The sequence below is a fragment of the Mirounga leonina genome, unplaced genomic scaffold (genome assembly GCF_011800145.1).
Source record: "Mirounga leonina isolate KUSES-001 unplaced genomic scaffold, KU_Mleo_1.0 Mir_197, whole genome shotgun sequence".
In the NCBI taxonomy this organism is placed as follows: domain Eukaryota; kingdom Metazoa; phylum Chordata; class Mammalia; order Carnivora; family Phocidae; genus Mirounga; species Mirounga leonina.
The window spans coordinates 402,911-416,763 of NW_023270494.1; the positions used below are offsets into that span (position 1 = coordinate 402,911).

At 47.9% G+C, this 13,853-nt stretch overlaps 1 protein-coding gene across 1 annotated transcript in view; it reads right to left on the bottom strand.

Annotated features, from left to right (window-relative positions):
* The window catches only part of TBCD (tubulin folding cofactor D), a 163,741-nt gene extending 150,536 nt beyond the window's left edge, over positions 1-13,205 (bottom strand). Inside the window, exons 1-5 of the mRNA XM_035025692.1 lie at positions 13,022-13,205; positions 11,765-11,815; positions 4,266-4,363; positions 3,114-3,215; positions 1,123-1,269 (exon numbers count right to left, since the gene is read on the bottom strand). Of these exons, the coding sequence (XP_034881583.1) occupies positions 1,123-1,269; positions 3,114-3,215; positions 4,266-4,363; positions 11,765-11,815; positions 13,022-13,205 (582 nt within the window). The remainder of the gene's footprint in view (positions 1-1,122; positions 1,270-3,113; positions 3,216-4,265; positions 4,364-11,764; positions 11,816-13,021) is intronic.
* Positions 13,206-13,853: the final 648 nt, after the last annotated feature.

Here is a 13,853-nt window from a genome sequence, read left to right on the forward strand (position 1 = left end):
CCCCCCCCCCCCCCCCCCAGTTCATGTATGCTCTCTCTCAGTCTCTCTGTCTGAAATAAGTAAAATCTTTAAAAATAATATTTAAAAAAAAAAGTAAACTGCCTTATTCAGACATAAACCTCAGTAGGATTATGTGAGTCACCATACAAAAGATGATTAGAACGGTGTCTGGCACAGAGCAGGTACTCAGTGAATGCCTGACCGCTGGTGTTACATCCTGTGTAACCCTCCTGTCTGGGATGGACACAGTGACAGGCTTCTAACCAAGAGAATCTGGCAAGGGGTGGGAGGCCACTTCTGTGATTTGGTGACACATTATCGTGTCTTCTGTCTCACTAGCAGACCCTGCCCCTTGCCGGCTTCGAGAGAATATGCTGCCAGGTAGAGGGGGCCACACAGCAAGGAACATCCAGCAAAGAACTAAAGCCCTCAGTCCAACACCCTCAAGAGTCTGGCTTCTGCCAACTGCCATGACAACACGGAGGCAGACCCTGCTCAAGGCGAGCCTTGACTACAGCCGGGGAGACTGTGATGCAGATTACCCTGCAGAGTCACACCCAGATTCCTGACCCACAGAAACTGTGGGATGATAAATGTGTGTTGTGCTAAACCACTCAAGTTTGGGGTAATACAAATATTATGCATATAGACAAATTATTGCATCACAAAAAGTTTGAAAAAATATACAAGCGTTATTACTTCTTGGCACTAGAATTTGAGGGACTTCAATTTAGTATCTTTCTTGCTTTGCTTCACGTTCTAATTTTTCTACACTGATCATGTATTATTTACATAACATTAAAAATCAAATTTAAAATGGACCTTTATTTTCTCTTACAACTGCCCCCTGAAATCTCTTATATGTCATTATTATGCTTAACAGAGTATTTGCACTACCTACAAAGAAAGGAAATTTGCTAAGTAATTCATCCTTTCCCCTACATGAATTATCACACTTTCAAAACAGGTCATGAAATGGAATTTTACCTCACTGAAAAACAGTAACAGCAGTTGAAGAAACATAAATGTCAAAAGTGTACCTAATTAAACTCCAATATAAGACAGCATGAGAATGAAAAAGAACACTACTTAGCAGCTAATGATTTGGATGATCACATTTACCTCTGCTATTTGGAGAATACGGTCCATTACAGACATTCGCATTTGCCCAGGTTGAGTGAGGAGGTTCCCGTCAAGGCGTGAAAAATCAAAAGGGATCAGGCAGGTCACAGAGAGCCACAGTAAAAGCATGTAGCGGGTCTCCCAAGTCTAAGAAGTTAAATCAAAGTAAAATGACTCCAGTATAAAGGACAGAGGTAACCCGCATGCCCCACTCACAGTCCTCCCTGCCCTCCCTGCCCACTCAATGCCCACCACAGGCCATTCAGATGCTATCCACCTCAAAGCCTGGAGTGCAGACCATCGAGAGTCCCTCCCTATCTCTACTGTACCCCACCACACACACCCTCTGTCATACAGACAGCTGGGAACCTGGTCAGATGAAAGAAACAGCAGAACTAACAGAGAAAAGTCACAATAGATCAGTATAATGGTTTCTCTTCGCTGGCACCCTTCAGCACACAATCAGCATTTCGAGAAAGTGAAAAACAGATAAAAAGATGGAAAACAGGGGCGGCTGGGTGGCTCAGTCGTTAAGCATCTGCCTTCGGCTCAGGTCATGATCCCAGGGTCCCGGGATTGAGCCCCACATCAGGCTTCCTGCTCAGCGGGAAGCCTGCTTCTCCCTCTCCCACTCCCCCTGCTTGTGTTCCCTCTCTCGCTGTGTCCCTCTCTGTCAAATAAATAAAATCTTTAAAAAAAAAAAAAATGGAAAACAGAAGACTTAAGAACAAAGAAAAATACTCTCAATGTCTAGTCAAAGAGGAGGGCCCTTATTTTAGGTAGTCAACAAAACAAGACTCCACTTTGGCCCTGGAATCACCCATCGGGGGCACGAGAAGCAGAGGAGAGCTAGGGAAATGATAACCCACATCTTCAACTGAAATTGGGCACATTCACAGAGACAACTCACTGGTGGAGCAGTTATGAATGGTGTGCTCCTCACACTGTGCAAAAGAGTGCTCCTGAAGCAGCCTGACTCCTGGGAAAGGCCTGCTAACAAGGCTAGTCACCAGGGGGCATCGGGGAACTTGGATTTCAGAAGGCTTCCCACCACGCCCTGAGAAGGGGGACCCTCTGTGCCTGGACTATTTGTACAAACCACATCACTTATGTCAAAACCTGCTTTCCTTCTGGGAGTCTGGAATTTCAGTCCATATTTGGCAGAGTACCCACATGACCAGCCCCCAAGAAAAATCCTGCACACCGGTCTCTATGACCTTCCTGGTGGACAACACTTCATATGTGTCATCACAACTCAGTGCTAGGGAGACTTACAAGTGCCCTGCGTGACCTAACTGGGAGAAGACTCTAGAAGCTTGCTTCTGGTTTCCTCCAAACTGCACCTCATATGCCTTTTCCCTTTGCTGATTTTGCTACTAATGAGTCACAACCATAAGAACAACTACATGCAGTCCTACAGTGATCCTAGAGAATCATCAAACCTGGGGGTGGTCCTGGAGAGCCCCAAAATAGTTATATTTCAATTTTTAAAAATCTGGAAGGTTGACATAGTTATCACCACACCATATGTAGGCATATTTTTTTCTTTATAAAGAGCATATTTTAAAAGGAAAGAATTTAAGGTAACATAATAACAGAAAAAGCCAAAAGAATAAAAAAAAAGAGGGGCGCCTAGGTGGCTCAGTCGTTAAGCATCTGCCTTCGGCTCAGGTCATGATCCCAGGGTCCTGGAATTGAGCCCCACATGGGGCTCCCTGCTCAGCGGGAAGCCTGCTTCTCCCTCTCCTACTCCCCTTGCTTGTGTTCCTGCTCTCGCTATCTCTCTCTCTGTCAAATAAATAAAAGCTTTAAAAAAAAGATTTGTTTAAAAAAAAAGAATAAAAGAAAAGAGAGAGAGGGACACAAAACAGCATAAGATAAAACTGAAGGAAACAGGAAGATGAAGCCACCAGTCAGGAGTAGAGCAAACAAGGGAAGAAAGAAGGAGGGACGAGGTTGGGAATGAAAATGAGGAGAAAAAAGACACTCACTTCATGGTCTCTGGGATTCTGATTTGTAAACATATCTAAAACAGGCTGGACGTCGGATACTTCATGAGGAAATAAACGAAGAAATGTTTTATATCCTCGAACCTACCAAATTAAAAAGACACTGAATTATTATATAATTAGAAAACACAGAAAGTAGCAAAATATCTTTTTCCTCTATCATCAAAGATCGCCACCTATCCCACCCAACGATCAGAAGAGAATTATGCCATATTAGAGTGATACAACTTGTTAAGAATAAACAGGAAAGCTATCTTTGCTTCTTACATCATTTCATATGTTCTGTCCCAACTTAACACATATAATATGTGCTTCATCACAAATACAGATATGTTACAAACAAATTAGTTTTCCTTCTACCTTGTTTATACAACTGCCCTCTGACACTCAGGAGGGAATAAGTCCTCAAAAACCTCGAAGGTCCCCAAATTCATTACGGCTTCCATAAACACAATGGTACTGCACCTTCAGGAGAGATCTTGCACTTGACCAACTGAGCCACAGAGAAGTATGCACATGGGCAGCCCACCCAGGGGCCCTCTCACTGGCCAAGGACCTCTCTTCACCACACAGCAGGCACTACTGGACTGCGCAGCCCCACAAAACCCACCCGGAGATGGCTCTGAGTCACTCCCGTGGTCAAAACTGCAATTGGTTAAATTTGTCGGCCAGCAAAGGGATATCCCCTGGGAGTCTCTAAGAATGCAGAAGATCAGGCCCCACCCCAGACCTGCTTACTCAGAATATGCCTTGTTAACAAGATCCCCAGGAAATTCATCTGCACATTTTCACCAAGCTTGTCCACTTTTTCCTTGCAAGAAACTCTTCTGAATTACTCAACTCTCTCTCCCTCGCCCTCCTTCCTTCCCCTCCCTCACTTCCTTCCTAGCTAGGCGCTACTTGATCTGGTCAAAGGCAAGATGCTAAATATCTCAGACACGGTTTCAGCCAAAGGACCCACAGATCACTATCACTAACATCTGATCCCCAACGTATGGTAAAAAGAGAAAGAATGAAACCCACAAATTATTTGTGAAAACCATCTTTCCTGAAAAATAGCATTTGGAAAGTAATTTCTGGACTGAGTATATAAGAAAGGATTCTGTCAACTATAAAGTGCTATGTAAATGTTACCTTCGTGATGATGTAAAGAAATTTAAAAGCCAGATGTATGAGGTCAGTTGGAGATGTCTTATCTTGCACTATATCCAACAACAAGTTCATCATCCATTCTAGGGAAAAACATATGCAAAACATTTACTACAAAATTAAACATTAATATGATATCAAAATAAAATGCCAAAAAAAAACTTTATTTATAAATGTAAGAGTGATTCAGGGGCGCCTGGGTGGCTCAGTCATTAAGCATCTGCCTTCAACTCAGGTCACGATCCCAGGGTCCTGGGATCGAGCCCTGCATCGGGCTCCCTGCTCAGCGGGAAGCCTGCTTCTCCCTCTCCCACTCCCCTCTGCTTGTGTTCCCTCTCTAGCTGTCTTGCTATCAAATAAATAAATAAAATCTTTAAAAAAAAAAAAAAAGAGTAATTCAATATTAGTAAACCTATATGGTCCAAGTATCAATAGAGCAAAAGAAGAAAAACATTTTCATCATAACAGTTTCTAAAAGAAAAAAATTAATACAACATTCATCCTCTCTTTTAAAATGCAGCCACCCACCTGGGTGGCTCAGTCAGTTAAGTGTCCAACTCTTGATTTCAGCTCAAGTCATGGTTTTGAGATCCAGCCCCACACTGGGCTCCGAACTGGGCAAGGAGTCTGCTTAAGATTCTCTCTCTCTCCCTCTCCCACTACCCCTCCCCCCACTACTCACACACATGTGTTCTCTCTCTAAAATAAAGTAAAATAAAATAAAACGTAGGAGGGGCGCCTGGGTGGCTCAGTTGGTTAAGCGACTGCCTTCAGCTCAGGTCATGATCCCAGGGTCCTGGGATCGAGTCCCACATCGGGCTCCCTGCTCTGCGGGGAGCCTGCTTCTCCCTCTCCCACTCCCCCTGCTTGTGTTCCCTCTCTCGCTGTGTCTCTCTCTGTCAAATAAATAAATAAAAATCTTTAAAAATAAAATAAAATAAAATGTAGGAGAAATATTCTTATTTTAAAAAATTATTCTATCTCAAACTAATATCTAATACCATGCTTTACAGAAGATACCTCCTACAACTACTATGATTTAGTGATGAGCACATTCTAACCAATGTAATAAGGCAGAAAAAAAGGATTTCCAGGGCGCCTGGGTGGCTCAGTCGTTAAGCGTCTGCCTTTGGCTCAGGTCATGAACCCAGAGTCCTGGGATCGAGTCCCACATCGGGCTCCCTGCTTGGCAGGAAGCCCGCTTCTCCCTCTCCCACTCCCCCTGCTTGTGTTCCTGCTCTCGCTATCAATCTGTCAAATAAATAAATAAAATCTTTAAAAAAAAAAGGATTTCCACTTCCAGTTATAAAGGATTAACTTATATGGAATTGCTCTAGCACCAAAAATTAGACCACGAGACAAATATGTGACAAATATATTTTCAGACACTGGAACAACAGGCAGTGCAAGGGAACAGACCAACTGGGATCTACAGCTGCCCCAGGCTGTCTGCTGGGAGGTAATTTTTAGAACTCAGCACAGGCAGGGGAGGACTCAAAGAGAGCAGAGACCAAGGTTCAAGGAGGCTAAGTCAGCTGAAATCTGCAGGGGAGAGTAATGAAGAGGAAGGTATGCAGAGAATGAGCTCCAGAAGTCTAGAGAGGCCCCCTCGAGTCTTTGGCTGAATGTTCACAAGCATGGGAGGAGTCCACAGGGCCAGGTAAGAACAACTACCAAAAGCACTGAGACAAAGAGTTTCCAGCTGCCATGGGGCCAACACTCAAATCCCATCGAGCCAGAGTACAGTCCATGCTGAGCACCCAGAGCAACCAGCAGACACTCCAGACAAGTCTCTCCTTAAGTAGGAAGGCTAAATTAGAGAAAAACTAGAGAAAAAGCGAGACCTGCCCTAACAAGGCTTTAATAGGATCGAAAGGACACAATGATTTACAATTAACTTAACTGCCTAGCAAATCTGAGCGCTCTTTAAAGACAAAAAATTTAAAACCACCAGCATCATAATAATCACAATGCCCATCATCCACTCAAAAATTACGAGGCACATGGCTGTCTAAAGTTACGGTGACTCCTTTTTTTTTTTTTTAAAGATTTTATTTATTTATCTGAGAGAGAGAGAATGAGAGACAGAGAGCATGAGAGGGAGGAGGGTCAGAGGGAGAAGCAGACTCCCCGCGGAGCAGGGAGCCCAATGCGGGACTCGATCCCGGGACTCCAGGATCATGACCTGAGCTGAAGGCAGTTGCTTAACCGACTGAGCCACCCAGGCGCCCAGTTACGGTGACTCCTAACGGGGAAAATCAGTCAACAGAAATTCCCTAGACAAAGAAGATATCAACTTTAGAGCAAGTATCATAAATACTAAAACATGCTCAAGAATGTATAAGAAAACGTGAACAATACGAAGCAAGAAATGAAGATACAAACACAAACAACTTCAAGAGCTGGAAAAAATAAAATCTGAAATGAAAAAGTAACTAATCAAATATTTGATACTGCAGAAAAAATCAGAGAACTCAAAGATACAGTAACTAAACTTCTACACTACAGGGGCAGGGGGGCTAAAACAACAAGCAGCCTCAGGACCATGTGCAGCAATGTCAAGTGATCAACATTCAGGTAACCTGAGTCCCAGGGGGAGAGGAGAGAGGAAAAGGCAGAGAAATATGTATAGAAATAATAACCAAAATTATTCCAAATTTGATGAAAACTGTAAACCTATTAATCCAAAAGGTTCAACAAACTCCAAGCAGGATAAATGGAAAGAAAATTACACCATGACATGTCACAATGAAATTGTTGAAAACCAGCAATAAAAAAAAAAAAAAAATTCTACCAACTGCCAGAGAAACAGCCCACTTTACATGGAGAAACAAAGACAAGAGTAAAGACAGACCTCTTGTCAAAACCAATACAAGCCAAAGGCAGTAGGACCATATCTTTTAAAATGCTGAAAGAAAAAACTGTCACCCTAGAATTCTATAATCAGCAAAATCTCTCAAAAGTGAAAGTGAAACAAAATATCAAAAGCTGAAAGAATTCATCACCAGTAAATCTGCACCAGAAAAAAATGATGTTTTGAAGTTAAGCAAAAAATAAACGAGACCAGATAGAAACTACAATCTATATAAAGCAAAGAATAAAGGTGGAAATGGTAAATACATGAATATTAGACTTGGGGTGCCTGGGTGGCTCAGTCGGTTAAGCATCAGACTCTTGATTTCCACTCAGGTCATGATCTCTGAGTTGTGAGATGGAGCCCCACTCCAAGCTCAGCATGAAGTCTGCTTGAGATTTTTCTCTCCCTCTGTCCCTCCCCCTATTTTTTATTTTTTATTTATTTTTTTTAAAGATTTTATTTATTTATTTGAGAGAGAGAGAATGAGAGAGAACACATGAGAGGGGATAGGGTCAGAGGGCAAAGCAGACTCCCTGCCGAGCAGGGAGCCCGATGCGGGACTCGATCCAGGGACTTCAGGATCATGACCTGAGCCGAAGGCAGTCGCTTAACCAACTGAGCCACCCAGGCGCCCCGCTCCCCCTATTTTTTAAAAAAGATGTACTTATTTATTTTTATAGAGAGAGCATGTGAGAGAGAGCCCAAGCGGGAGGGGGAGAGGGAGAGAGAATCTCAAGTGGACTGAGCGCAGAGCCCAACACGGGGCTTGATCTCACAGCCCTGAGATCAGGACCTGAGCATAAACCAAGAGCTGGTCACTTAACCCAACTGCACACTTAGGCACCCCTCCACAAAGGTAACTTTGAACTTTTTTTTTTTAAGTAGGCTCCACGACCAGTGTGGAGCCCAACATAGGACTTGAACTCACAACCCTGAGATCAACACCTGAGCTGAGATTAAGAGTTGGACACTTAACTGATGAGCCACCCAGGCACCCCTGAATATGTTTTAAAGAATGAAAATGTATAACCACAGATAAAGAGATCAAGCTAGCATTATTTACAAACTATATATTTACTGCTTTGAAAACACAAAAGAAACTAAAAAGCTAGTGAAGTATTTAATTACACAACTTTAAACATTACACCCAGTTAAAGAAGCCGGTCACAAAAGTCCACATACTGTCTACTCCATTATGTGAAATGCTCAAAATACACAAATCCAGAGACAGAAAGCAGATTAGTGGTTGCCAAGAACTGGAGGGAGAGTGGGGTGACTGCTGATGGACATGGGCTTCTTCTGGGGGTGAAGAAATGTTCAGGAATTAGTGGTGATGGCTGCACAACCCTGTGATATACCAAAAACCAATGAAGTATACACATAAAAGGGTGAACTCCGTGGCGTGCAAGTTATACCTCACCACATTAGCACAAGCAGCTTTCATCCCAGAGCAAAACTCTGAACATACCACTTAGGGCAAGTGAAGCGTTCCCCGGAAGGGATATGAGCACCCCAGATAAAGGAAGGGCTTCATTCTGCCATGTGGAACATCCTCAACCAACTCACATGCTCCCAGAGAAAATCTGCCCATCCACTCACCACACTGCCTGACAGAATCATCTCAGGAGAGGTTTAGCTGGAAACACTCCAACATAAAATAGAAGCAGAGGAACCCCCATCTACATCCATTCAGTCTTAAATATGGACAGAACCAATAACATGAAAAGACCAAATTACAAAGAAAAGCTGACTCCAGAGGAAAGAGGTGAACTTGGGGAAGAGCAGAGAACAGCCAGAACTAGACCAAGAGATTAAGAAAGACAGCATAGCCATTCCACAAGAATAGAGACCAGAAAAGCAGATCATTCCACATGCTTATCTCAGTAACCCTCACCACCCCCCAAGATGCAATAAAATGAAAATAAAGTGTACAAATACACAAAGGAACAGAGAAGAAAAAACAACAGCCAAGAGATGTCAGCTGTGACTTAGAAACCGGACAGCGGCAGGGAAAGCCACGGTAACTGGAGCAGCCCAGCAAGGAGTCAGAGCTGAGGAGCCAGGAACGGCCCCGGGCAGGACACAGCAAGAGCTGAAAACAGGAGGAGTGCTCTAGGGTCTCCCAGCCACAGCCCCTTTTAGGCAGAAGACCAGCGGTTTCTCTAGAGTGGTGAATACCATAGCCATTAGCCACATTTGGGGTTTTTTTTATTTAAGTCAAATAAAATTTTAAATTCAGTTCTTCAGTCATACTAACCATATTTCAAGTGCTCAGCAATCCCACGTGGCTAGTGGTGCCCTTACCAGACAGCACAGATCTAGAACATTCCGTCATCACACAAAGCTCTACTGGACAGAAGTGCTCTGGAGAGGGTAGGTCCAAGAGGAAGCCAGGACACATCTGACAACTGCCACGCAGTCAGCTCCTGATTCAACAAGGAGTAGGCATTCCAGGCTAGGAGGCCACGGAGGGACCCTCCCCAACAGGGCCCCAGCGCCCAGCAGCTAGCCATGTGCTCCCCAGACAGGAACATCCGACCCATAAGACGACTTCGAAAAATACCAAACCAAAGACAAGAGCGCTTAGATAGTAAAAACAATGGACAAAATAAATTCAAGAACATCTTCCACATGCAAAACAAAGATCAAAAAGCAAAACTATGTGGGAAAAGCTAAGGGACCCAGAGGAGTGATCCCTCCAGTGATCACTCCTGGAAACTTAACATCCAGTTCACAGGGACATCAGAAAGAGAAAGCAGAGGGGTGCCTGTGTGGCTCAGTCAGTTAGTGTCCTAATGTTGTTTCATCTCAGGACATGACCTTAGCTTCCTGGGATTAAGCCCTGCATCAGGCTCTGCACTCAGCATGGAGTCTACTTGTCCCTCTCCCTCTGCTCCTCAAATGAGTGTGATCATAAATAAATAAATAAATAAATAAATAAATAAATATTTTTTTACAAAAAAAAAAAAAAAAGAAAGAAAAGAAAGAGAAAGCAGAAGCAGAGAAATGACCAATAACACACCAAAAGTCCACTGCACCAAAGGATGTAAGTCTTCAGGTTAAAACTGTCCAGCTAATGCCCAGCATAAGAGAAAAGGCCCAGAGCAATTCACACTCTTATAAGACATCAGTTTCTGGAAACTTTCAGCAACAAAAAAGTCTCCTGAAAAAGAAACTTGGATTTGGTAACAGTGGATGAGAGAACCATGCCTTCTGTCTTCAGCCAGCCAAGCTATCAACCAAGTACGAAAATGCATTTATTCTGGGGGTACTTGGGTGGCTCAGTTGATTAAGTGACTGCTCAGGTCATGATCCTGGAGTCCTGGGATGCAGTCCCGCATCGGGCTCCGTGCTCAGTGGGGAGTCTGCTTCTCACTCTGACCCTTCCCCCTCTCATGCTCTCTCGCTCCTTCTCTCTCTCAAATAAATAAATCTTTTAAAATAAATAAATAATAAAACCAAATTGGAGTAATTCTGTAGGTCTAAAAAAAAAAAAGAAAGAAAGAAAAAGAAAATGCATTTCTTCTGCCTGAGACAGGTGAGAATTCAGAAAGCTTTTCTACAAAACCTGGTGGTTACCTGAAGGAGAAAAAGCAGCACACACAGCACCAGCCCACTTTTTAAAAGGCACATATGTGTATGCTAAAGCTAACCCCTATTGCCTCACATGGTAACATGTTTGAAGTTTCAACAGCCCTGTGGGGCAGGTAGTGCTAATAATCCCCATTTTACAGGTAAGGAAATCCAGGCCAGAGCAGCTAAGTGGTGGCACTGGGTATGCAAATCCAGGCAGTCTGGCCTGGGTCTCATGCACCTAACCCCCACCCTGCGCTGCTTTTCAATTTAAGTTACTATTGCTACCTTCCTCCTTCCTAATTTCACTGCCAGGAGTGTTACTTTTGCAGACAGAAAAAAGAAAAAAAAATTATCAGTATGAAACAGGTCAAAAAGAAACAATGAGAAAAGAAACAAAAAACCACTCCTCTTATACTAAGTTAAGGAAACCCAAGCCTCACTGTCTCCATCTATAAAACAGAGCTGACCATAGATTATATATGATCTATATGAGGATTAAATGGTGACCCCCGTAAAGCACTTGGTTCTAACAAAATGTGCCTGGAAAACAAACTGATTAAAATACACACGATGAGCAAAAAAGAGGTTCTTAAGTAAAAGCAAGGAAGAAAGAAGCTCATATACATCTGCCCACAGCTCAGAGCAACATGTAGAACTCCTAGGACTATCCCAGTCCACTAGCATTAAGTGGCCCTGCTAACAAATAAGAACTGGGCACTTCATCCTGACACCCTCTGCTGGCAAATACAAAGACACACACACCCCAGCACCACACACCAAGGCCTCTGTGAGCATCTGTAAGTGAACGATCAAAACCCAAATCATTGCGGCGCCTGGGCGGCTCAGTCGGTTAAGCGACTGCCTCCGGCTCAGGTCATGATCCTGGAGTCCCGGGATGCAGTCCCGCATCGGGCTCCCAGCTTGGCGGGGAGTCTGCTTCTCCCTCTGACCCTCTTCCCTCTCGTGCTGTCTCTCATTCTCTCTCTCAAATAAATAAATAAAATCTTTAAAAAAAAAAAAAAAAACCCAAATCATTAACCTCTGTTCTTACCAAGGTGTGGGTCCAACAGATGAGGCTGCTCCTGGTATTTGTCCATTATTACTAAAAAGAGAAACATGGGAATTAACATCACTGAGGTACGCGTGCACCAAGGCCCAGGAATCCTCAGGTCTCCCCCTGCTGACTGCTCTGGCTCGGCTCTTAGGAGCAAGGCCACCTGGGGCAGCCCCCCACGCCACCACACCCTCCACTTGCTCAGCTCGCCTTCCTTTCCCAACCCACCATCAATCCCACACAGACGCCTTCCAGTCCTTTACTCCTCCCTGCGCGCAACACACGGGCACTGCGCCCTCCCCGGGCCCAAGCCCTCCGAGCACACGCTCCTCCACCCCAGGCGGCCTGGTCTCCGCTCCTTCCAGCAGCCGGCGCTGCTCCCGTCAGACCCGAAGACCACTCGCCCGTGACAGCGATCCCATGCCCATGCCACACCCCTCCACGCCCGCCAGCTGCCTGGGAACCGGAAGCCGGGCTCTCCCTGGATACTCCCCCGCCCCACAGCACTCCTGTGCACCAGCGGCTGGCTTCTCACCCCAGGCCGCAGCCGCAGAAACAGACGCGGAAGGACGATGAGGAGGCACGGAGCCCAAGTGCCAGCGAGTGTCAGCGCTGCGCTGTATCAGCGAAGCACACGCCGGGTCCACTCGGCCGCCACACCGCCCCCCGAAGTCAGAGGCTCGTCACCGCAAACCAGGAGGGCAAAGCGCGGCGGAAGTTTCCTCGGCAGAAAGGGCCCACAGTGACGGTTTTACTGAGTCACAAAACGCTTCCCATCCCACTCGCGCCCTAACCAGTCATTAGCGACAAGCGCCCAGGTCCGGGGGGCCGAACTCGGAGCACGGGCGGCAGCCAGTAACCTGTGCTGCGCGCTCCCCGCCGGGCCCCGCAGGGCCCCGGGCGACGGCGGCCGACCCCGGCTGCACCGCCATGCGCTCCCCGCCCCCTCCGCGCCTTTGTCTGCGGCACGCGGCTCGCGGCGGCTCCTCCGCCCGCCGCCTCCCGGTCCGCACAGCCGTGCCTGGCGGGCTCTCGCGAGCCGGCGGGGCCGAACCGGCGGTCACGTCCTCACGCCCACCCCTCCGCGGACGGGCGGGAGACGGAGCGCCCACCGCCCCTCCGCCGCCAGGCGAGGCCGCCCGCGCGCGGGCGCAGGGCTCCCACAGGGGCGCGCCAGGTGCGAGCTCTCGGAAAGACGAGCAGCTCCGGCCCGACAGCACGCACACCCGCCACCCGGCCGGGCCCCGCGCGCACCTCGGAACCGCTCCAGGGCGCCCTCCCGGGCCGCGCGGTCGCCGAGCACCTTCCACAGGCGGCCGAGCAGCGCGCGGACCTCCGCGCCCTCGCCGAACGCCTCGAGGGCGCCGCCGCGGGCCAGCGCCTCGTCCTCCGCCCCGTCCTCCGGCGCGCCCGCGGCCGGCTCCTCGCCCAGGGCCATCCTCGGCGTCCCGGACCGCGCCCGCGGACTCGAAGCCGGCCACGCCCTAGCACCCGGAGGAGGAACGCGGGCTGACGCGGGCTGAGGGACGACGGCTGAGCAGAGGCGGCGGCCACCGACGCTGGCCCCGCCCCGCGACCCCTGACCTCGCGCCTCGGACCCGCTACGGAGCGCGCCGGCCGCCAAAAGAGCGAGCACAGAGGCGCGGCCGGGCCCTGTGGGGCGGGGCCCGGGTGAAAGGAGCCTGGACCGGGCGGAGCCGGACGGGGGAGGGCGGAGCCTGCTGCGCGGGCTGGGGGCGGGGCCAGGGAGAAGGCGGGGCGGGGGGCTGAGCTCGTGGCTGGAGCCCGGGAGCGTTGCGGAGCTGAGCCCGTGGATGGGGCCGGGGGAGGGGGGACCTGAGCCCGTGGGGGAGGGGAGGTGGGGACGGAGCCTGGGGGTGGGGTCGGGGAGGGATGTCTGAGCCTGGGGGTGGGGTGGGGCGGGGGTGGGATCTGAGCTCGTGGGTGGGATGGGGTGAGGACGGAGCCTGTGCGCGGGGTGGGGCGGAGTCTGAGCTCATTGGTGGGTGAGTCTGAGCCTGCGGGTGGGGCGGGGGCGGGTCTGAGCCTAGGGCGGGTTGTTGGGAGCGGCCGTGGCCCGCGCTGG